This window comes from Macaca mulatta, chromosome 3, assembly GCF_049350105.2.
Source record: "Macaca mulatta isolate MMU2019108-1 chromosome 3, T2T-MMU8v2.0, whole genome shotgun sequence".
Classification (NCBI taxonomy): Eukaryota; Metazoa; Chordata; class Mammalia; order Primates; family Cercopithecidae; genus Macaca; species Macaca mulatta.
The window spans coordinates 36,785,816-36,811,400 of record NC_133408.1 but is presented as its reverse complement, the minus strand read 5'-3'; the positions used below and the strand labels follow the sequence as shown (position 1 = coordinate 36,811,400).

General features: G+C 44.3%; 1 protein-coding gene across 2 annotated transcripts in view; it reads left to right on the top strand.

Moving 5' to 3' along the window:
- GNA12 (G protein subunit alpha 12) overlaps positions 1–25,585 on the top strand; it is a 113,619-nt gene that overhangs the window by 39,148 nt on the left and 48,886 nt on the right. For both annotated transcript variants that reach the window (XM_015133200.3, XM_028845523.2), the window contains exon 2: positions 10,110–10,325. In XM_015133200.3, the coding sequence (XP_014988686.1) occupies positions 10,110–10,325 (216 nt within the window). The remainder of the gene's footprint in view (positions 1–10,109; positions 10,326–25,585) is intronic.

The following is a 25,585-nucleotide window of genomic DNA, read 5'->3' as shown; positions in this document are numbered from 1 at the left end:
CTTAACACAGTGTCGTTCACATGGCAGGCACTAGTCCCATGCACGATGCAGATTGTTATGACCTCTGTGAAGCAGCCTTTTGGTTGATAGACTGGCATGAATTTTATGCATGTCTGCATCTGCTCATTTATTTGGCACCTTGGTCAGTATTTAAAGGCTTTGTGGAAAGTCTCTGGGCCTTTATTTACCACAATGCACTGAGGCCCCAGTTGGATCAGGTTGGATCAGGAGGAGGGTTCTAAAGAACACTGCATGGGGGTGCCGCCACCACCACACACTGCACACATCATGTTTGATAATCAAAAGCAGCCTTTCTAAATTGAACATTAGCTTTGTATCCTCTTCAATGTCTTTTTAAATTAATTTATTTATTTTAATAGAGACAGGGTCTCCCTAAGTTGTCCAAGCTGTTCTCCAACTCCTGGGCTCAAGGGATCCTCCTGCCTCGGCCTCCCAAAGTGCTAGGATTATAGGTGTGAGCCATGTCGCCCAGCCCTCTTCAATGTCCTTAGTGGTAGAAAACGTTGAGTGGTAGCTCTGTGATTCCCAGACCTCACCATGCAATTCAAGATGACCCCAATGAATGGGCCAAGAATATGTTTAATCAAAACCAACCCAGTGACACTGCCCCCCAAAGGACAAAGATTTCACCATTTTCTCACACCTCCTCACACAGTTTCTTTGCACTCATCAGTTTTTCACAAAACCCAACTTGTTACTGTTTGGACTTTTGCCACTCAGCCCAGTCCTATTGGCTTTGAAGTGGTGGGACCAAGGAACGCCAGCCTTGTAGCAGGCTCATCTACAAGAGTCGGGCCCAGTGGCACTCAGACCGTAGTCCAGAGGAACGCAGTGTCTGTACGTGCATGTGTATTTATGTGTTTATGCATACACACACCCGTCTATATGTAGCTGTCTCTCCGTGTATATGGACATCAATTTTACCTAAAACAAATTCTGTGACACACTTACCTTTATTATTTGCAGTCTATTTAGTTACCAGTATTTTCTTTTCCTTTTTAAAATGCCTAGTAAATTATTCCACAATGCAGATCCTGACTTGAATTTCGAAAACACTGAATTGGCACATGAAGCTGTTACTTGTTGATAGTGTGTGCAGGCTTTTTCCCCTTAGAATGATATTTGGTGTGTGTGCGCTCAAGTTTTGCTGGTATTTTCTGTACTTCACAGGATGATTTTGTTTCCCCTTCTACTGGTGTTTGTCATGTAGTGAAATTTTTAGTGAAGGGAGATTCTGAGGCTTATCCTGACGTCTGGAAGAACAGGAGAGGAAGAAGTTGGTCTGCCCGTGGCCGTGGCTGGCGGCGGGGGCCAGGGAGATGATTCCAGAAGTTTCCAGCCTGCTGGCTTTTGAGTTTTGAAACGGAGCCTGGATTTTCACTTTCCAGTTCAGGAGATCTGGGGAAATCTGGATTGGTTTGGAGTTGTCTTTTTTTTGGGGGGTGGGGGGTTTTTTTTTTTTTTTTTTTTGGACTTTCAGGAAAACCTTTTCAAGGCAGCTGAAAACAGCTAATGATAGTTTGCTTCTCCTGTGCCCTTCCTAAACCCAGAGTTTTCTCTGCAGTTCCATCTCCTCTTGAAAAGCTTAGCTTGGATTTCCCACTGTCCAGCTGAACTAAATTTGTGGAAAACCTACCTAAGTGTCACCCCTTCCAAACCATCCCCTCCTGTGGACCTGACTTGGGAGAACTGGTGGGTATTGTGCTTACACAGCAGGGCCCTCACTGCCTCCCTGCTCTGCAGGTTTGCTGAATTCCTAGTGTTGGATCTCTCCATCTTTTGTTGAGAGCACTTGGGGTGAGAGCACTTGGGGGCTCTTGATCCCTCTCCTGCTTTAGCTGCGCTTTCCCTGCCGCCCATCCCACCCACCACGGAACCTGCAGGCAGCCTTGGACTTTGCCATTCTCCTTTTCCAATGCCTTCGACTGTCCCGTTTCTTACACAGATTTCTTAGCTTTCCGCAACCTGTCTGTGAGCACGGCCTCACCAGCGGTGGCGGTTCGGGCTGTCCTCCAACGGTCCTGTCCTTCCGGTTATGGGGCTGGCCTCTGTACTCTGCATCTGAGGCTCTCGCTTATCCGCTCGGCTGTCGTGCTGCTGTGCTTGTTTTGAAAGTTCTCCCAGAGCAGGAGCCAAGTTTACTGCCTTTTGGGCTTTTCTCCATTCATTACCCACCACTTTTCTTTGCGTGAGTTGAGCCTTCGGTATAGTCACTGGCAGAGCCAAGAGAGGGCTTTCTTAGAGAAATGATACACCTGATCCAGTACAACAGTGCATTTGTTCCAGAAGGCAAACCTGCGGAGTTAGGGGGGCCAGGGCTGCGCGTGAAACGGCAGAGGCTCTGATGGCTGGTTTGACAGTTTACTGCCTCCCTTCATCAGTTTCTCGCTGAGCTTTACATTAAAAGGTATCCTGCACTTCAGTTTTCGAGAGGAACTAAGAGGCGCTGTCTTTGCTCGCTGGATTCATCAATGTAAAGAAATGCATCCTGTTTACACTTCTGGCAGCGTTTCTTTTATTTGGATGGTGGCCAAAAGCAAACAACTCAGCCGAGTGGGTTTTTAAAAAGCAGAGCTTTCCAAGTCCACATGCTGTTGCCCGAGTGAACATCCAAAATCTTCAATTTGTCTTAATGGAACGGTTTCATCTTGTAGAAAAAGGCTCATATTATCTTACAGCATTTTATGTCTCTCGTAGCTTTGGTATTTATTGTGGGAAGATTTTACTAAGGAATGACTAATCTTAAAAGATTTGGTTTGATGAGGGGCTAAACTAACATAATCTATTTTGAAATGAGATAACAGGATTTGCAATTTTTGGTCTTCATCCAGCAGAATTGAACCCCACCCCACCCCCTAAAAAAATCTCCATCCCCAGCAGAGAGGGAATCTATTCTTTGACTAGAAGTTTAAGTTGCTGGATTTATAAGTTGTCTTAAAAATATGCTCTCTGAACAGTTTGAAGTGTAACATTGTATTGAGATGAAGTCATCAACCGTTTGAGACTTTAACTGTTTATATTTGGGTAACCAAATAAAATATATGGTTATTCAAACAATTAATACTTCAGTAACACCATTACTGAAAAAAGGATTTTTCTCTTAGCCATTAAAGAGACTTGAGTGAGTTGTCTTTCTTGCTTTTTTTAAGTGTATGTGAGTTTTAGGATTTTCTTGGCTTTCGTGTTTTAGAAAATTGGTCTTTTATGGGGAAAGGATTAGGAGTAAGAGGTTTATTATTATAATATGCCTCCTATACTAGTAGTTTACTTTTAAGACTTTAGTAACTCTATATAATGATGGTGAAATGTGTAACTATCCATTCTGCAAAAGTACGGTAAATATATTATTGCTACAGGCTTTAAACTCCAGAAGGAGCTTACATCTCTCTCTAAAAAGGAAAAAAAAAAGGGACTCAGAATTTAGCCAGATATCCCCAGGTAGAAAGCTTTCCTGGAACTCAGATTTGGATTTTCAGGACAAAGTTGTCAGAGAGCTTTTGACTAGAATAAACGTAAAGGGGCAAAAGAGAGACATCTGTTTTTTAATGCCTTTTTTCCTTCAAAGGAAGGGGAAAAGGTATAGAAAATGGACTGTAGTTAACTGTTGTAATTCAAAGCTCATCCGTCGTTTAGCCACCTTTCTTGGGTTTTGAAAAAGAGAAAGAAGGAGTCTTTTCTCGTTGTTGGTGCAGTTCATTTGGACCGGCTCCAGCCTGCTTGGGCGGATTGTGTGGTGGGAATAGACTGCTGTTGTATGGGCCGGTTTTGCCTGTGTGTGTTTTTAAGCCAAGCCTATGTTCACCCCGATAGTTGGGGAAGGCCTGGTTTATGCAGTGCTGCAGTTTTCATAAGTGACCTTTGGCCTTCCAAGTCCGGCTTTGCCCCCTGACTTCGTCTTTGACATAAAAAAATGCGACTTCCTAGGGGTTATCGATTGAACTTTTGAGTGAGCTTGTACTCCTTGTGAAGTTAAACTTTTCATTTGTAAAAATAGCACCTGAATAGATACCTGGTGGGTCAGACCCAATTTCTGTATTTAAGTTGGCTGAGCAGGGCCTTGCCGGATAGCGGGAGGGTTGGTAACTCGATTGGGAGGGCAGTGGAGGCTGAAACCCCATCCAAGCCGCCGTTGCCAGGCTCGGCTGCATCTGCCTGGACGATGGAGAGCGTTTTTATGATTTGTACAAAGGCACTGAGACCCTTTGCCCGAGACCTCGCCAGAGAAATCTGTGTGCTACCTTCTCTGTGCCAAGATAGTTTTTGTTGTGCATAGTGGGGGAAAGAGGAATTGCCTTTGTTTCCTTGTGTACTTGAGCCTTTTTGGTTTTGTCCTTTTGGGAAGGCAGGAGTTCGGTGTGGTGTAGTCAAAGGAAGTGGGGAGATGAGGACCCAGAGGAGGAATCACAGTGGGGGAGCTGGGAGGAAGGGAAGTGGAGAGTTTATTCAAGTCACATTTGGATTCCAGTCCACCACCGCTGCTCGTTCAGATGAACCCACACTTCTGAAAGCTCAGTTTGAGACCCTTCTCCAGTTAGGATTTGAGCAAGCCTCACCTTGTCCTACTATCTCTTTTCCTTTGGCCTCTGCTAACGTTTCCTCCCCACATCACATAGTTGGAACTTACGTTGCCGTGGTTGCTAGTTAACTTTTTAAAACTTTTTATTTTGAAGTAAATATAGGTTCACAGGAGGTTTCAAAGACAGTACAGAGAGGCATGCAGTTTTTCCCAATGGTTATGACACACGTGATTTCAGTATGCTGTTGAAGTCGGGAAATGGGCTTTGGGACAGTGTGTGTGTGGTTCTGTACCCTTTCCTCACCTGTGTAGGTTTCTGTAACCACCACCACAGTCCAGACCACAAAGATCCCCTCGTGCTTCTCCTTTCTAGTCACTTCTCCCCCCATCTTTCCCTTTACTAACCCCTGGCAACCATGAATCTCTTGTCCATCTCTGTAATTTTGTCACTTCAAGAATGTTATGTAAACAGAACCGCATAGTGCGTGATCTTTTGAGATTGACTTTTCGTTTAACACAATGTCCTAGAGCTCCATCCAAGTCGTCGCATTCCCGTAGTGAATTCCTGTTGATTGCTGGGTAATAGTCCATGGTATGGCGTGCCACAGCTTGTTTCCAGTGTGGGGCTATGATGAACAAAGCTGCTGTGAACATTACAGGGTTTTGTGTGGACTCAGCTTTCCTATTTCTGAGATAAATACCCAAGTACAGCTGCTAGGCTGTATGGGAGTTGCATTTTTAGTAGTTACAAATCCACCCAACTGTTTTCTAGTTTGTACCATTTGACATTCCCCCAGCAGAGTAGTAGGAGAGGTCCAGCGTCTCTGCATCCTCACCTCCACTTGGTGGTGCCGCTGGTTTTTTGGTTTGTTTTTTAGCTGTTCTAACAGGTGTATAGCGGTGTCTTACTGAGGTCTCCATCTGCTTTTTCCTGACGTCTGGTGATGTTGAACATCTTCTCACTTGCGTATTTGCTGTCTGCATATGTTCTCCAGTGAAATATCTCATCATGTCTTTTGCTCATTTTCTTTAAAAAAAAATTTTTTTTCCTCTTCGTTTCATTCTGTGACCTGCTGAATTTTGCCCATTTTCTAACTGGATTGTTTGCTTTTTAAACTGTTGAGTATGTGTGTATGTATCTCAGCGTCTTGCTCTGTCACCCAGGCTAGAGTGCAGTGGCACTATCATAGCTCACTGTAACCTCAAACTCTTGGGCTCAAGCGATCTTCATGCCTCAGCCTCCTGAGTAGCTGGAACTATCTGAGTGCGCCACCATGCCTGCCTAATTTGTTTGATATTCTTTTAGAGACGAGGTCTATGTTGCCCAGGCTGGTCTCGAACTTCTGGCCCCAAGTGATCCTCTCCCCTCAGCCTCACAGAGTGTTGGGATTACAGGCGTGAGCCACCGTGCCCGGCCTAACTGTTGAGTTTTGAATGTCCTTGTATATTCTAAATGAGTCCTTTGTCAGATATGTTTGATGTGTGATTGGCAAACATTTTCCCCCAGTTCACAGCTTCTTTTCAGCCTCTTAAGAGGGTCTTTGGCAAAGCAAAATATTTTAGTTTTCATAAAGTTCAATTTATTGATAATTTTTCTCATATGAATCATGTATTTGGAGTCACATCTAAGAACTCTGACCACACCCTACATCCTGAAGATATTCTCCTATGTGATACATAGTTTTACATTTTGATTTGATTTTGTATAAGCTGTGAGGTTTAGGTCAAGGTGCTTTCCCCTCCCTCCGATTTTCTTTGCCTATGGAAGTCCAATTCCTCCAACAGCATTTGTTGAAAAGACCAGGCTTCCTCTTGTTAATTGCTTTTGCACCTTTATAAAAATCAGCTAGCGGTATCAGGGACTATCCCTGGGTTCTCTGTTATGTTCCATTGATCTGTGTGTCTGTCACCTCACCAATACCACACAGTCTTGATTATCATAGCCATATAATAAGTCTTAAAATCAGAGAGACTGTTCCCACTTTTCTTTTTCAGAGTTGCTCTAGCTAATTTAGTGCTTTTTCATACAAATTTTCAAATAATCGTATTTATATCTACAAAATATCCTGCTGGGATTTTATGGAAATTGTGCTAAACCTGTTTATCAATTTAAGGATATTGATACTGTGTTGAATCTTTCAATTCGTGACTGTGGTATATCTCTCTATTAGATTTTAAAAATTTCTTTCATCAACATTTTGCGGTTTTCAGCACGTAAGTCCTACACATATTTTGTTAGATTTATACCTATTTCATTATTTCAGTGATTGGTAGTAGTGCATTTTTCATTTCACTTCCCACGTGTCCATTGCTAGTATATAGAAAGACAGTTGAATTTTGTGTGTTGTTATATCCTGCCACTGTTCCGGATTCATTTGTTTAGGAGTTTTTTTGGTAAATTAATTTGGGATTTTCTATATAAATCATCTTTTTATCTGCAAATAGGTTTAGTTGTGTGTTTTCTTTTTTTTTTTTTTCTGTCTAATCTGTTCTCTCTTTTTTTTCCCCGCTGCTTTTCCTGAGCTGTATGATCTTTTATTTCATTTTCCTACCATATTGCACTGGCTAGAACTTCCAGTACCGTGTTGAATAGCAGTCGCAGAAGTAGGCATCTTTGTCTTTTCCTAGTGTTGGAGGGAAAGCATTCAATCTTTCACCATTATGAGGCTGAAGAATTTCACTATTCCTAGTTTGCTGAGGTTTTTTAAAATCGTGATGGGTGGTTTTTTTTAATCCATATATTTGTCTTTCTAGCCAGATTCTGAGTTTCTGGGGGGGTCAGATACTGTTTCTTAAAGTTTGTTTCCCCCACAAACGAACACATTGAACAAATGTTTGTGGATCGGTAGGACTAGGCATGGTCTCCAACGGCAGACAGACGAGGTCCTGCGGGGGGAAGTTTGGGGAACATCTCTAAGCAGACCGTCCTGGTGAGCTGGGTCTGGAGGAGAAACCAGACCGTCCTGGTGAGCTAAGTCTGGAGGAGAGGTGTAACTACTCTTTGGTCATCATTACATCTGACTCAGTGGTTCAAGGCAGAAGCAGAAGTTACAAGCACCAAATTGATGCTGCAGGAGAGAGATGAAGGAGGCAGAATGGATTCATCTACTCTGCCCTGGATGTCAGAAATGAAGCTTTTCAGGATAAGTGCCAACTAAAAATCATTGACTTGTACACTTTAAATTGATGAGTTCTGTGGTACATGGATGATAGCGCAGTAAAACTGTTACTTAAAAAGGGAAAAAAAAAAAAAAAAAGGCCGGCTGCAGTGACTCACACCTGTCATTCCTAGCGCTTTGGAAGGCTAAGGCCAGAGGATCACTTGAGCCCAGGAGTTTGAGACCAGCCTGGGCAATATAGTGAGACCCTGACTCTACAAAAATTTTAAAATTAGCCGGGCATAATGAGGCATGCCTGTGGTCCCAGCTCTTCGGGAGGCTGCGGGCGAGGATCGCTTGAACCCAGGAGGTTGAGATTGCAGTGAGCCATGTTCATGCCACTGCACTCCAGCCTGGGTGACTGAGCAAGACCCTGTCTCCGAAAAAAGAACATAGGTTAAGTGCGTAGTGAATAGCTGACCATGGTATTCTCTGTCCTGGAGGATGGGATGCTGCTCTCAGCTGGCCTGAGTCCCCCAGATTACTCTGAGATGAGGCGGCTTTTCCAGATGGACAGATGTGCATTTGATTGCCTTCTCAGGGCCCTTGAGCACTCTGTACATCCTACAGTGTGGACCATACCAGAGAGTATGCAGTGTGCCCCTCAGAAGAACACAGGAAGTTCTCATAGACACTGCCTTGCTGATTTCGAAGCATTAGTCTAAGAATGGTGAAATAGACCTTCTGACTGCTCAGGGGGTGCTGTTTTTGCTGAGACAGAATATTTTCCAAAGGCTGACTACATTCCCTAATACTATTTTAGTTTAGGTTATTTCTTCATCCCCTTGACCCTGTTGGTGAGGTAAGAAGGGGCAGAAAAATATTAACTTTATTTTTAACAATGAGGAAATAAGCAGAAGAGTGAAAAGTAGTTTCTCATCACAGTGGTGACGTTAAATCTAGAACATGATCCCCTGGCTCCCGTTTTGGTGGGCGGGCTACTTGGCTTGTCATATTTTAGTCTTTTCCTGTCTCGTGACTGCTGACTGCCTGGATTTGTATGTTTTCCCACCCATTTTAAGCTGGAAGAAGCAGTTGTGTCTTCTGGAATAGAGGAGCTGCCAGATTTCAGTGACGATGACAGTAGTAGCGCTGGTAGTACTCGTAGCAGTACAGTCATCCCTCGTTTCCACAGCCAGCCACCAACAGAAAATAGTCACGGACAGTAGTACCACGTTTGAGAGAGAGAAGGAGAGACCACATTTACTTAACTTTCATGACAGTATATTGTTATAATTGTTGTATTTTATTATTAGCTATTATTATTAATCTCTTACTGTGCCTAATTCATAAATTAAACTTTAAAAACAATACAGGTAGGGCTTGGTACTGTTCAGTGTTTCAGACATCCACTGAGGGTCTTGGAACCTATGCCACGGTAAGGGATGGGGGCTACTATAGTTGTTAAAACGTTTTTTTGGCAGAGAGGCTGAGGCAGGCGAATCAGCTGAGGTCAGGAGTTTGAGGCCAGCCTGGACAACATGGTGGAACCCCGTCTCTACTAAAAATAGAAAAATTAGCCATGCATGGTGGCGGGTGCCTGTAATCTCAGCTAAAAATAAAAAATTAGTCAGGTGTGGTGGCAGATACCTGTAATCCCAGCTACCTGGGAGGCTGAGGCGGGAGAATTGCTTGAACCCAGGAGGCGGAGGTTGTAGTGAGCCGAGATGACTCCATTGCACTCCAGCCTGGGTGAAAAGAGTGAAACTCCATCTAAAAAAAAAAAAAAAAAAAAAGTTGACTTTTTACTGATACACTTCATTTTCCAGTGAAATTTTCTGAATTTGTTGCTACCTCCTCCCTGCTCAGTTGTTTCTTTTCCAGTAGCTTTGCAAATGAGTGATGGCAAAATGTAGACTTCTTTCTGTGGTGCTTATGTACATCTGTTTTCTATTTTTTTTTTTTTTTTTGAAACAGGGTCTTGCTATGTTGCCCAGGCTAGAATATACTGCCATAATCATAGATAACTGCAGCCTTGACTTCCTGGGCTCAAGCATTCCTCCCCACTCAGCTGAGACTGGTGTGCCACCACCAAGGCACAGGTGTGCCACCACCAAGCCCAGCTGTTTTTAATTTAATTTTATTTTTTTGTAGAAGCAGGGTCTTGCTCTGTTGCCCAGGCTGGTCTCAGACTCCTGTGTTCAAGCAGTCCTCCCTCTTTGGCCTCCCAAAGGGTAGGCTCACAGTGTGAGCCACCGTCCTCGGCCATGTGTATCTCTCTTGGTGAGGTTATATTCCTAGGAGTTAAGACATTTCACGCCACAATAAGCAAACCAAGAGACAGACTCTGACTGCACATTTGAGAGCTTGTGAGTTTTCTGTGTTATGACAATCGATACCCATTTTGAGGTTTTCTAGTGTGGTTTAGTCTTCGGAACGCAATCAAATCCTCTCTTAATTCTTTTATTTTCTAGGGCTCAAGGGTTCTTGTTGATGCACGAGATAAGCTTGGCATTCCCTGGCAGTATTCTGAAAATGAGAAGCATGGGATGTTCCTGATGGCCTTCGAGAACAAGGCGGGGCTGCCTGTGGAGCCCGCCACCTTCCAACTGTACGTCCCGGCCCTGAGCGCACTCTGGAGGGATTCTGGCATCAGGGAGGCTTTCAGCCGGAGGAGTGAGTTTCAGCTGGTGAGTGAATAAACCTTTCTGGGCACCTGATAGTGTGTTTTTTACACAACTATTTTGGACCATTAGTTGAATTTCCTTAAAAACTGTATAACAGTCCAAGCAAGCTCTCAATCATTGTAAGTTGTAATGATCAACAACCAAAACACAGGACGGAGGCAGATGCTACATAAAAGGCTCAAGAGGGAGGGAGCAAGAGCCACTCAGGCAAGATCAATAGCTTTCTTCTGGGAATACGGAGGGTTCTTAGAATCATCCGAATTGGCACAACCCAAGGAATTTCGGTTTTTTTTAGAGATCTTGTTCATAGTGGGAAATATCCCCTCATAGCAGCTTCCCAGCTTTGGACATGTGGATGTGGGCAAATCACGAACGTTTTCAGATCAGCGCCTCAGAAGCAAATCCGACCCCACCCAGTTATTCCCTTCAGATTTGTTCCCTTCGTTTTAAGGTCTAAAAACTTCACAAAGCCCAGCTATTTAGACTCATTTAGGGTCTGAATCTGTAACCAGAAAATTTGGGGGCTTTTGCCTGTTTGCCTTTTGTTTTTTTCCTACCTTTCAACATTAACCGTATATAAAATAAAATGTACATTTTTCTGATAACCAGCACAAATGTGCACAGCTGATATTAATACACACCCAGCGTATCCAGAAATGCCTCTGACTCTCACAGCCCTTTGCCCCCTGAGCACCCAGAGTCAAGTTGGAGTCATGAATCCTTTGCCCTTCTTATGATTTTGCCATAATATCCATTTATTATTTGTAAACACAACAGTCTTGAGTTTTACTGATTCTTAAACTTCATATAAGTCGTTTCTTACTGTGTAGTACATATGCTTCTGTGACTTACCTTTTTCACTCCGCATATTGGAATTTCTTCACGCAAGGCACATAGCTGCAGTTCTTTCCTTTTTACTGCTGTCCGATGCTCCATTGTGAAAAGATACTAGGATCCATTCCTTCTTTCACTGAGGTACTTTTGAATTGTTTTTCATATTTTGCTCTTGGAAATGTCGTTTTTTTTTTTTTTTTTTGAGACGGAGTCTCGCTCTGTCACCCAGGCTGGAGTGCAGTGGCGCCATCTCAGCTCACTGCAAGCTCCACCTCCAGATTCAAGTGATTCTCCCACCTCAGCCTCCCGAGTAGTGGGGACTATAGGCACCTGCCACCACACCGGCTAATTTTTGTATTTTTTAGTAGAGATGGAGTTTCACCATGTTGGCCAGGCTGGTCTCGAACTCCTGGCCTCAAGTGATCCACCTGCCTTGGCCTCCCAAAGTGCTGGGATTTCAGGCATGAGCCACCACACCCCGCCCTATTCATGTCTTTTACCCATCTTTTTCCTGCAGAGTAATTTTTATTTTTCTCATTTATCTGAAAGGTACTATATAGTCTGCTAATAGTCCCCTCAGTTCAATTTCCTTATTCTTCCTCCAAGTCCCCCTAATGTTAATGTTTTACACAACCACAGTACAACTATTAAAACTAAGAAGTTGGCATCGGTATGAAAGCATCAGTTAACTGTAGACCTTGTCTGAATATGACCCATCTTTCCTCTAGCGCTCCTGTCTGCCGGTTCCTCTAGCCCTCCTGTCTGCCGGTTCCTCTAGCGCTCCTGTCTGCTGGGTTCTGGCCTGGAGTCCCCCATTGTGTTTAGTCTTTGTGTCCCCTTGGTCTCCTGCAGTCCATGATAGCTTCTTGATCTTTCCTTGTCTTTCATGACCTTGACACGTTCAGAGCACTGGACAGGTCTTGTGTAGAATATTCCTGTTTGGGTTTGTGGTATTTTCTCGTCATTAGGATGAGGGGATGCATTTTTTGGCACAGAAACCACAGGCGTGCCATTGAGCCCTGCTCAGATCATCTGATCAGGAAGTGTGTGATATTGTCCAGCGGCTGGTGCTGCAAACCTGGGTCGCTTGGTTGAGGCACTGTTGGCCAGCTTTCTCCACTGGGAAGTCAGTATTTTCTCTGTGTTGTTAACGCATATCTTAGGGAGATACATTGAGACCCTGCAAATAGCCTGTTTCTCCTCAGGCTTTTGCCTATAACTGTTAATATCCTCCAGGGCATCTTAAGGATGACATTTTTACTAGCCCCTTTGCATCTGCACGTTCCTTCTCAAGTTAACTTTAACAGTTAAGGTAAAAGAACCAAGAGAAAGTGGAAGATGTGGTTGCGGTAGAAAGGAAATTTTAATCTAAAGAGCAGGGATGTAAGAAACAATTGGGAAATACATGTCCATATCTCAGTGTGAAATTGAGGTTTACACCTTTTCCCCATAAACTCACACGGTCTGAGAAAGAAGATTCTCGTTCATTTAGAACTTGGATGGAAATTGAGGATTTTCCAAAGAAGGAAACAGAAGCATCGGGGCTGATCATATCGAGCGGGCCTTCTATCTGGGATCCGGCATGGTACAGCAGCTTTGACAGGCTTGTGTCTTTGCCCTGGTCATCGGTGCAGGGTGTCAGTGCTGGACGGGACCTCCCAATTTAGGAAGTCAAGCCCCCGTATTGTCCCAATATGGAAGTAAGCCCACAGCAGTTATGGTGTGCCTGAGGCCACATCATCTTGGTAATCACTGTGAGAAATTTGGGCCGGATTTCTCCCTTTCTTCACTCATTCGTTCATTTATTCTGCATTCATGGATCACCTACTGTGTGAGACATGGTGCTACATGCTGGGGATATTGCAGTGAAGAAGACCAAACACGAGCCTGTCCCCAGCGAGCGAGCTTTTACTCTAGATGTGCACTTGGCGGGTGATTAGGGTGAGGTGGCCACAGGTGGGTCAGTAGTCATCCCTTTGGTTTGATCTTATCTCCTGGCTTCAGACCACGAGACTTTGTGAAGATACAGAAAATATACTGTTGAAGCCAGTAATGCATTTGTAAAGGCTGTAATAACCAAACGCAGAGATGATGTGAAATTCTTGTTTATTGGTTGGTGGGTGCATGACTGTTTGTTATTCCTATGCTTTATACATTTGCACTTCTTTTTATTCTTCAAAAAAAATGATGGAGCATTTTATTAAAATAGCTAGATAGTAGGACCCTAATAGTTATTGTTGTCAAAACACACAATTACAACAAAACTGAAAGACCGTACCCATCTGAACACTATTACCAGGGCTCCCTCCCCCACTCCTGCTGTAGACCCTTGTTTCTCTTCGAATCTCTTCCTGAGCGTCAAAGCTTTTCTAGGGTGATGCTTCATCACCTTGTTTTTTGCTTTTCTTTCTTCCCCAGCTGACAGCACTTGACAGTCTCCTGTGAAGAGCTGCAGCTGCTTTGAGAATTGCTGTCGGCCAGGTACTAGGCGCCTCCCTGTACCCTTTGCTGTCTTGCTTTTTCTTGCCATTCCAGTCAGAGGTAGAAACAAAAAGAGGAGGAAAAAGGCTGTGTCTGGTGATTACCTTGTGATGGGCCTCTCTCCTCTGAGGAGCAGGGTGGGCCAGGGCAGGGGGTGGAAATCTTCGCTTTCCACAGAGGGGAGGCAGCCTGGCCGCCCTCCCCACTGGCCCCTTGCCGTGCATGGCCACTGCTGTCCACTGCCGGTCACAGACAGCAGATGCCCCATGAGCATCACTCCTGTGGCTCAGTTGAAAGGAAGATGATCTCACCAGGTTAGACCTCATCTTCTAAAACACAGTTAAGTAAGACATAGCAGGATGCTCAACAGAAAGGCTTTGGTCATCAGTATAACTAATACAAACATTATCTTCTTGTCTGTCCTCTTTTTTAATAAAATAAAATATAGCATTTTTAAATACAGCTTGCACATTAACTAATGTGCTTATACTATGTGGATGATATTGCCATAAATCGTCTACTTTTGAGTATACCATTTATTTCTTTACTTTTTTTTTTTTTTAAGAGACAGTCTTGCTCTGTCTTCCAGGCTGGAGTGCAGTAGGGTGGTAATAGCTCACTGCAGCCTCAAACTCCTGGGCTCAGGTAAACCACCTGCCTCAGCCTCCTGAGTAGTTGGGATCACAGGCATGTGCCACCACACCTGGCTAATTTTTACTTTTTCATAGCATCAAGGTCTTACTGTGTTGCCCAGGCTGGTCTCAAACTCCTGGGCTCTAGCATTCCTCCTGCCTTGGGCTCCGAAAGTGCTGGGATTACAGGTGCATGCCACCAGGCCCAGCCTTGGTGTACCTTTGAATTTTAGGATCTAGTTAATTAGAATGGTATGACATAGATATATCAGTGTCTTTGGTGTGTGGCTCCTGACGTGAGTGTGACCTGGATTTGTATGTCATAGTCCTCCTTCCATGCCGTGGAGCGTGTTCTTTCAGTGAATCCTTTCTGTGTGCCAGGCCCTGTGCTGAGGTCAGCTCTCATTTTCTCACATAGCCGGTAGGACAGACAGACATGCAAGCACATAATTGTTATAAATGTGGTAAGAAATATAATTGAGGCCAGACAAGGTGGTGCGTGCCTGTAGTTCCAGCTATTCAGTGGTTGAGGTAGGAGGCTCGCTTGAGCCCAGGAGTTCAAGGCTACAGTGAGCTGAGATCGCGCCACCGCACTGATTGCAGCCTGGGCAACAAAGCGAGACCCTGTCTCAAAAAATATATAATTGAAAAATAATCAGGCTGTGTTAAGCATAAAGGAAAAAAGCAGACGATTCTATCTGGCAGGAGGAGGTCAGAGGTCTTTGGAGGAAACTTTTCTAAAGGCAGGTAGGATGACCCAGGAGACAGTGCAGAGTGAGGTGGCAGAGGGAGCAGACAGAGGCAGGGACTGGGAGAGCGGCCGGCAGGGCAGAAGGTTGCTGAGCCAGGGGCTGCCCTGCAGAGTCGAGCAGGCTTTAGCCAAGAAGAGTGTGCATACATGTGGATGCAAGCACAGAAATCCCAGCTCAAACTGGCTTAACCAAAGGCGCTTTGTGAGCCAAAAACTGACACAGGCGGGAGCTTTATGTGCAGTGTGAGCTATTTCTCTGCCCTTTCCTGGGCTTTCCTGGGCTTCTCTGTGCTGGTTCGTTTTTGGCCTGGCTTCCTCTATGGCTGCAAAATGATGGCAGCAGAATGAGGCCTCACGTGAACAGATCACCACCAGGAGCAAGGAGGGGACCTGACACGTGGCCAGGGAGATGCTGTGCGTGGTCGGTTTAGGCATGGATGAGCTCTGCATCCCTGTCCTCACCACTGGAGAAGGAGGGGCCGCCTAACTGGAGCAGTGGTGGGATGCTGCCACCCAGTCTATGAGCTGTTCGGTGGGTGCACGCAGGTCTCAGAGGTCACAGCGTTCTCTGCAACCACATGTACCAAGCGGTTTGAACTCACTTATGGGCAGTGAGGCACCACTGAGGTGTCAGAGCAGTAAATCACAGATCTGAGTTGCTGTTTTTCCAGAAATCACTGTGACTCATGTAAAAGATGCCTGAAGGGGTCCGGGAACGGTGGCTCACGCCTGTAATCCCAGCACTTTGGGAGGCCAAGGCAGATGGATCACTTGAGGTCAGTTCAAGACCACCCTGGCCAATATGGCAAAACCCCACTTCTACTAAAAATACAAAAATTAGCCATGCATGGTGGTGGGACGCCTGTAATCCCAGCTACTCTGGAGGCTGAGGCAGGAGAATCGCTTGAGCCCAGGGGTGGAGGTTGCAGTGAGCAGAGATTGCACCACTGCACTCCAGCCTGTGCAACATGTGTGTGCAACAAGACCCTGTCTCCAAAAAAAAGGAGGTGGGGAGGTGAGACAGGGCGAGGCCGGCTGAGCTCTCCCGGGCTCCATAGAGAGTCTGTGTGATCATAGCAGGGCAGTGGTGGTCTTGGTCCTTACCCTCATGTCCTGCTGTTCATCACCCCGTCTGCTTGTTTCCTGGCTGCACAGCTCTTTGCTTCTTACCTAGTTAATAATAATCCTCACTGTCTACCTTTCCTCCAAACATGACCTGTGAGCAGGCCAGTGGCATCTCAAGGTACAGAATGGCCTGAATAAATGGAACTACTTACTGTTTTTCATAACTTACTCTTGAAATTGTGGCCAGTGAAATGTAGTAACCAAGTTGTGAATATAGGCTGTGTGTTTTCTTGCTCGGTCCAGAGCTCTCCCAGTGTCCAGGCGTGCGCTCCTTTTCTCAGCTGCGTTCCAGCCGGACTGAGGAGGGTGGGGAGGGAGAGCTCCCCTCTTCTTTTAGAGTGACTTCCTAGAAGTGCCGTCCAACACGTCCTCAGAAGTCTCCTGAACGAGAACACGGTCACCTGGCCACAGCGACAGGGCAGGCTGTGTAGTGTGGACTCAGCCAGCAAACTGTCCCCGGGAGGAGCTGTTGAGCAGCCTGGGGGATCCTGGATGGATCCGTGGGGCGGCCATGGGAGCAGCTTCCACATATTCTTGGCTCTCTGTTTTTGCTGGCATTTGTTTGTTTGTTTGTTTTTTTGGAGACGGTCTCGCCCTGTTGCCCAGGCTGGAGTGCAGTGGCACAATCTCAGCTGACTGTAACCTCTGCCTCCTGGGTTCAAGCTATTCTCCTCCCTCAGCCTCCCCCGAGCAGCTGGGATTACAGGTGCCTGCCACCACACCCAGCTACTTTTCTGTATTTTTAGTAGAGATAGGGGTTTCGCTACATTGGCCATGCTCGTCTCGAACTACTGACCTCAGGTGATCCTCCCGCCTCGACCTCCCAAAGCACTGGGATTCCAGGCGTGAGCCATGGTGCCCAGCCCTGGCATTTGTTTTCCCTCTGCCATGGTAACAGAGTTGAGAAGATGACCGCAAATCTGGACTACATTTTCTGCCTTCTTGTGGTTTAGCATAGCCATGGGACTGAGTGCTGGACGTTGCTCTAGGGGCGAAATGACACTTACCCCAGCCTCTCCCTTTTCCTGATGCCTGGCCATTGTCAAGAATCTGAGCGGTCAGCATGGACCCACAACAGAAGTGGCCTTCAGCTTGTCTTGTTTAAGCCTCTGTGTCTTGGCTTTAGCTCTTACCAACGTAGCTTCCCAGGGTGGTGTTTTCCGGAAAGCTCAGAAGACGGTGGGTCCCTGGGAGAAGGGAGAAGAGTTGTTGTAGCTGGAAGAATGGCAAGCGCAGAGGCCCCAAGGCAGGAGCAGGCTTGGTGCTCCAGAGTGCAGCAGGGAGGTGACGGGAGGTGGGCCAGAGCAGTGGGTGACAGGCGACAGCTCGTGGTGCCTGCGGAGGGGCCCCTGAGGGCTGCCAGAAGGACTTAGGAATTGGCCAGAGGCATGCTGTGGTTTGACTTACATTTGAATAGGATTTTGCTGGCAGCCATGTTGATAATAAAAGTGGGGGTCCCATGCAGGCTCTTAAAGTAATGTGGCTGACAGTGACAGAAGGCGGTGAGCTGTGCTCAGTTTCCAGACACCCTAGAACCAGGAGGGGTTCAGAGGCCACCTCACCTGTTGCTCACACGACTTCAGGATTCCTTGTGTGTCCGCCCTGAGGAAGAGCGAGCCCCAGGGTTGTTGTGTTCTGTCCGTGGATTTGGGGTGCTTGCTGGGGAGTCCATTGCTTGTCTTCGTGAGTACGCCCAGGCTGCCTCTGTGTGTCTGGACCCTGCCTCTGGAGGGTAAAGCACACAGAGCTGAACCCCGTGCTCATGGTGTCACTCACAGTGACATCTGGTGTCTTTCTTGCCGGGGGCCTTGCTCTCTGCCAGGAGACATGTTTCAGACCCAGAGTCCCCAGTCTCCCCATGAAGGCCATCACCCCTCATTCCTTCAGGTCTTAAGATGGGCATGCTGGGTTGGGGATGCCCAGAGTCGCCATCTTGAGTGGGGCAGAGAGAGGTTATAGCAGCTCAGAGACACCCGCCCAGGGGACAGCATCAGTCCCGGTCTGTGCTGGTCAGGGACTAGCCAACCTCTCAAGCATTCAATTAGTGTTTAATTAGTGAAAACTAAATAAGCAAATCACACCAGCTTCTACCAGGTATGTGAGAGGATTTTCCCCATACCCCAGCCATATGGCTTTAGACTTCTATATGCTTAGTCTTCCATAGATAGACAGAGATATGTTTATATATTTAGTTTTCTGTAAGTTTTGCCAGCTTGGTAAGTTGAACTTTTCATAATCATTGGTTCTTTTCATATGTTTATTGGCCATTTACATTTATTCTCTTGTTAATTGGCTGTTGACATTCTTTGCTGCTTTTTCTTCTTTGGGAATAAGCATCTTTTGATTCGTACCAGTCTATCGCCAGGTGCCCGTTTTTTCCAACTCCCTTTTCTTTTTTGCAATTTTTCATTTTGAACTAATTACAGATTCACAGGAAGTTACACAGATAGTCCTTGTGGGTGTCACTTGGTGTCCCCCAATGGTGATATCTTACAGGATTATAGCACGGGATGAAAACCAGGAGACTGGCATTGGTGAGTGTGTGCATGTAGTTCCTTGTCACTTTATTATGTGTAACACCACAGTCGAAATACAGAACCATCTCCCACCACAGCCTCCCTCATGCTGCCCCTTTCCAGTATACCTTCTTTTTAAACGGAATCTTACTCTGTCGACCAGGCTGGAGTGCAGTGGTGTTATCTCAGCTCACTGCAACTTTCACCTCCTGGGTTCAAGTGTTTCTCCTGCCTCAGCCTCCCTAGTAGCTGGGATTACAGGCATCCACCACCACACTTGGCTAATTTTTTTTTTTTTTCGGTATTTTTAGTAGAGATGGGGTTTGGCCATGTTGGCCAGGCTGGTCTTAAACAGATCACCTGAACTCAGGTGATCCACCCACCTCAGCCTCCCAAAGTGCTGGGATTACAGGCATGAGCCATTGTACCTTTTTATCTCTGAGTAGTATTCCCTGGTATGGAGATACCACAGCTTGTTTATCTGAAAAATATGTGTATATGTACACACAGGTGCAGGTACAATACACACACTTACACATGAGGACTGCATCATTTTTTACCTCATAGGGTAAGTCACAATGTCAGAAATAAGTGAATAATTTCTAGAGAAAATAGAGTTATTTCAGATATTAAACCATCAGAATTTACTTTCTTAGTTTTGGTTTGGTGCTGTGTATATATGTGACAGTTTTTAACCTTTCACACTAAATTAACTTTCATAGTGTGATTCAGAGCTTTCTTAACTGTTAAAGTCAGAAGGACCTGAGAAATTCCCTTACCAAATCCTATTTGAGATTGACACCATTTGAGGCCTGAGACTTGAAGAATTTGCCTGACCTGACAAAGTTAATGAATGACCCAGACAGGCGTGAGAAGAATTTAGAGTAGCCTGGGTCGTCTGATGCTTATTTGGGTGCTGATCCCAGCTCTGGAGTGGGTGGGACACTTGCTTTTCCTCTGGGGTGGCTCTTGCCTGAGGATACAGAAGCAGGAAGCTGAGGTATTTGCTATTCTTGGATCCTGCACTGGTGAGAAACTTCAATGTGTTTCTGCCTGTGATGTTGGCCTTTCCCCTTCATCTCATTAATCATGAAGAGTATTATATACTTATAAACCTCTACAAATCTACTCCTCTAGGGAAAAAAAATGAAGTGTTAAGTATTTGAACACAGATCCTTAAGCCAGTGCATAGTGGCCCAGGGGAAAAATGTGTGATGTAATGGAGTTAATAATGAAATACTTTGTGTGGCAACAAGACCAGAAACCCTAAAGGAAAGCAATGATGGATTTGATTACATAAATGTTTTTAACATTTGTATGGCAGAAGTCAACATAAATTAAGAGTCAAATGACAAATTCGGGGAAAATTGCAACCTATAACGAAGGTGTTTTCTGTGTGATAAAGGCGTGAGAGCGCGCTTGTGAATCAGTACACGAGGGATGCATCCCCAGGAGAAAGCGGAGGAAAGAAGGAAGAGGGTCATCATCCATGCCACTCATTGTGGAAACACAAAGTCATGCTGATATAGCTTTGTCAGCTTGGTTGGGAGTGATTTTAAAGAATAATGCTTTGGGCTGATTGGGTCTCAGGAAGTAGATATTATCATACATAAAAGGTGGGAGTATACAGTGATGAAGTTCCACAGTTTGTGTCAAAACATAAAGTGTTATTCTGTTCTTTGGCAGTAATTCATCGTCCCAGGAATTTATCCTAATACAGTAATTGTAAGATTTCCAGCTTGGCTGGGCATGGTGGCTGATACCTGTAATCCCAGCCCTTTGGTAGGTGAAGCAGGCATATTGCTTGAGTCCAGAATTCAAGACTAGCCTGGGCAATGGGGCAAAACCCCTTCTCTGCCAAAAATACAAAAAGATTATCCAGGTGTGGTGGTGTGTGCCTATAGTTCCAACTACTTGGGAAGCTGAGGCGGGAGGATCCCATGAGCCTGGGAGGTTGAGGCTGCAGTGAGCCATGATCACACCACTGCACCTTAGCCTCAGTGACAAAGCAAGAAGACCCTGTCTCAAAATAAAATAATAAATGTTAAATTTTAAATAAAATGAGATAAAAATAAAACAAGGTAAAATGATTTCCAGTTTCTAGTTATAGTGGACTAGTTGTCTAAAGACCTGCTGAAAGTAATTTAAAATGCTAGATAAAATGTTAAAAATAAATTTATTAGGCCAGGCGTGGTGGCTTACGCCTGTAATCCCAGGACTTTGGGAGGCTGAGCAAGGTGGATCACTTGAGGTCAGGAGTTCAAGACCAGCCTGGCCAACATGGTGAAACCCTGTCTGTACTAAAAATACAAAAATTAGCTGGGTGTGGTGGCAGGTGCCTGTAATCCCACCTACTCGGGAAGCTGAGGCAAGAGAATCGCTTGAACCCAGGAAGCAGAGGTTGCAGTGGACTGAGATTGCCCCACTGCACTCCAGCCTGGGGACAGAGCAATACTTCATCTGAATGAATGAATGAATGAATGAATGAATGAATGAATGTGTTAAAGCCTCTAAGCACTGACAGGATTGTAAAGCACCACCAGACGAAACCCTATGAGAGCCTGGTGGGAGAAGCAGAGCCTGAGCTGCAGTTTCTGACAGATCTTTTGGGAGTCTCGAAGTGGGGGTGGAAACAGAGTTGAGGGATCTGATAGGAGACTGCCCTGTCATGAGTGGGAACCTCAGAGGGTGAGGATGAATGGAAAGGATACGCACAAAGAGGGGACAGCAGAGAGGCAGGGCAGGGAGAGGGAGGAGACAAACTAAATCCCACCCATAGGCCAGCTCCCCGGGAGACCTGTCACCCACATACCCAGCACCATGGCAGTCCAGGCAACCCCTATGCGATGGATCCAGTTTAAAGTGACGCCAAACAGATAACGTACCTAAGTGCCTGGTAGCACCATCTTTGAAGTGACGGTGGTTGGTAAATCATATCAAACACAGAGTTAAGAAACCCAGCGAATCCCAGGCAAGATTGAAAAAAAAAAAAAAACACAACACTGTAGACATGATAAAACTGCAGAAAACCAAACACAAAGAGGAAAATCTTAAAAGCAGCTACAGAAAAATGTAGACATGAACTTTCAAGGAGTGACAGTTTGACAGCTTTCCTCCTAAAAGCTACAGCAGGCGCCAGAAAGAGTGGAATGATATTTCGAGGTGGTATCTACAAGAGAGTTTAACTCTCAATCTAGAGTTTTGTAAAATCGAACGCAGAGACATTTTCAATCACAGAGAGTTGATGGGTAGCAAATCCTCCCAACAGGAATCATAGGAACTATACTTCAAACAGGAAGAAAGTGATTTCTGATGGAAGGTTTGAAACATAAGAAATAACATGAAGACTAACATCTCTTTTTTCTTTTGTTTTTACTTTTGGTGTCAAAGCTAAGAATTCATCGCCAAATCCATGGTCATTAAGATTTATACGTACATTTTCTTTTTATGTTTAAGTTATTTTCTATTTAGGTTGTTGGTACATTTTGAGTTAATTTTTGTATACGGTTTGAGGTAGGGGTCCAAATCCATTTTTCTACATGTGGACAGTCAGTTGTTCTAGCACAATTTGTTAAATGTCTCTTCTTTCCCCATTTAATGGCATCCTTTTGGCCATAGATATTTGGGTTTATTTCTAGACTCCAAATTCTGTTCTCGCAATCTGTACATCTATGGTTATGCCAGGAACACACCACTTTGATTACTGTAGCTTTCTAGTAAGTTTTCAAAGTGGGAACTGTGAGTCTTCCAGCTTTGTTTTCTTTTCCTCATTGTGGTTTTGATTTGCATTCCCTTGAGGAATAATGATGTCAAGTTGTTATTGATGAAGAATAAAATGGACTTGCTCTATCACAGAGATTAGCAGACTTTGGCCTGCAAGCTAAATTTCACGTAGCTTATTTTTGTATGCCCACCCATGAAATAAGAATGTTTTTTACATTTTTCAAGGCTTGAGAAAAAAGTATATAAAGTAAAGACAGCTACATGTCTTCAGACCCACAAAGCCTGAAATATTTACCATTTGGCCCTTTACCGGAAAAGTTTGCTAGCCCTTTCTCTAATTATCAGATATTAAGATTTACCTTTTTAAAAACTTCAATACAGTGGAGGTATTGGTGCAGAATTAGGTAAGTAGAGTGGTCAAACCACATGGAGAACAATGAAATTGGGCCCTACACACACACACACACACACACACACACACACAGACACACAAAATTTCAAATGGATTAGAGACCAAATTTGAAAGGCAAAACCATATATCTAACGTGTGCGTGTGTGTGTGTGTGTATATACACATATATATGAGAGAATCTTCATGATCTTGATGTAGGAGAGAATTTCTTAAGGAACTAAAAGTACAAATCCAAGAGGAAAAGATTAATAATTTGATTCCCATCAAATTAAGAACTTCTGTATATCTAAAGATAGCACCAGCTGTAACAGTGAAGTTGTTTGCTGTCTGTAACCTACAAAGGTGTGAGTATCCAGAAATAGGCAATTCAGTATGGGTTACAGCTTTCAATAGGCACTTCTGAGAAGAGGAGATGATATTATGATATACTCACAAATTTGCAAAAATTAAAACGTGACAATTCCAAGAACTGGCAAGGATGTGGAATGACAGGAACTCTCATACACTGCAGTGCCGGTGGGAACGCAAGTTGGTTTCTCTAGTTTGGAAAACAGATGGGTATTATTTACTAAAGTTAAGATACATGTTTCCAGTGGCTCAGTAATCCCACTTCTAGGTATGAAAAGCCATGTATGTAAATGTTCATAGCATTATATATAATTGGAAAACTCCAAATGTTCCTCAACAGTAAAATGGGTGAGTAAATTTTTTTTTTTTTTTTATTTCTGAGCGCTGCAGTGAAAATGAGCAGAGGACAGCTCTCAGCAATAGGATGAATCTCACAAACATTATGATGTTGGACCAAAGACATAAGACAGGAAAGAATACATGTAGTGTGTTTACATTCATACACAAGCACATATATAGTGTGATTACATTGAGAATTCAACCACATTGTTGAAGAGTACATACGCAGGAGATAAAACTACTGGAAAGGATACCAGCATCAAGACAGTGGTTGCTTCTAGAAGACAGAGTGAGTGTTTTGATAAGGGCACTTCTGAGGTGCTGGTTGCAGTGCATTTCTTGACCTTAGTGATTGCTGCTTTCTCAGTTAGTGCATGTATCTTTAATGCATTTTTCCTATATTGTGTTATAATTTACAATAATAATTTAACAGGGAAAATAATCAGATCAATATGCAAGATTATTTGCAAGGATATTGATTGTGTTGCTTATAAAAACAAAAAGGAACCTAATTACTCGCCAGTAGGGGTTGGTTGACTAAATTGGAATTCTGACTGTGTGATCAAATATTATCCAGCGGTTAGAAAAGCTGAGAGAGAACTCTGTATATTGACATGGGAAGAAGTCCCTACGCATCAAGTGAAAAAGCGAGTTAAGTAGCAAAACACATATCCTGTTTCTGTTTGGAAAGGAAAACAGGCTTATATATATACACAAATGCATAAAAAACCAGTACCTGGTGGAAGTACATCCACTGAGCTACCTCAGTTGTTCTATTTCTTTTTCTTATTTTTATATATGTTTATGAAAACATTCACTTTCTAAATTATTTTTATTTTTAATTGTGGCCAAAACTTGTATTATTGGCCAAGCATTCTGGCTCACTTCTGTAATCCCAGCACTTTGGGAGACTGAGGTGGGCGGATCACATGAGGCCAGGAGTTTGAGACTAGCCTGGCCAACACAGCAGAACCCCATCTCTACTAAAAATACAAAAATTATCCAGGCGTGGTGGTACATGTCTGTAAACCAGCCACTCAGGAGGCTGAAGCATGAGAATCACTTGAACCCAGGAGGCTGAGGTTGTAGTAAGCCAAGATCACACCACTGTACTCCAACCTGGGTGACAGAGCAAGACTCTGTCTTAAAAAAAAATTAAAAGTTTTTAAAATGAAGTATTTTTATAATCAGAAAAGGCCATGAGAACAATTTTAGAGTGAATTATAAAAATTAATGTCCACAGGAATTTTTTTCTTTTCTTTTCTTTTTTTGAGAGTCTCACCATCTCCCAGGCTGGAGTGTAGTAGCATGCCTCAAACTCCCAGGTTCAAGCAATTCTCCTACCTTAGCCTCTCGAGTAACTAGAACTACAGGTGTGTACCACCACACCCAACTTATTTATGAGATAGGGTGTGACTCTGTCACCCAAGCTGCATTATAGTGGCGTGATCTTGTTTCACTGCAACCTCTGCATCCTGGGCTCAAGCAATCTTTACCTCAGCCTCCTGCGTAGCTGGGGGACTACAGGCATGCCACCACATCAGGCTTTATAATTTTTTGTAGAGAAACAGGATTTCGCCATGTTGCCCAGGCTGGGCTCAAACTCCTGGGCTCAAGTGATTCACCCGCCTCGGCCTCCCAGAATGCTAGTATTACAGGCAGGAGCCACCACGCCTAGCCTCAGCTAATTTATTTTTATCTCTTGTAGAGATAGTCTCACTGTGTTGCCCTGGCTGGTCTCGAACTCCTGGGCTGAGCAGTCCTCCTGCCTTGGAATCTCATAAAGTTTATTATTCCTGAAAGAGACTTACAGTTGAAATAATTCTGGTTAAATATAACGTACCATTAATCTGAAAGTTGCAAAGGGTGGTGGTGTCAACCCCGTTCCCCATCCACTTTTACCAGATTTCAACAAATTTAATCAGCTTCCACAAGAACTGAGTAAAGTCCAGTGAATGAGAAGAGGCCTGGACTCTCACCATTTTTGCTACATATTATTGAAGCTTCAGTCCTTAGCTATCAAAGAAGGCGGTATTAATACCCTCCTTTTAGACTGACTCTGAGAATTGTGAAACCATTTAGCACCATGCTTAGCAAGTAGT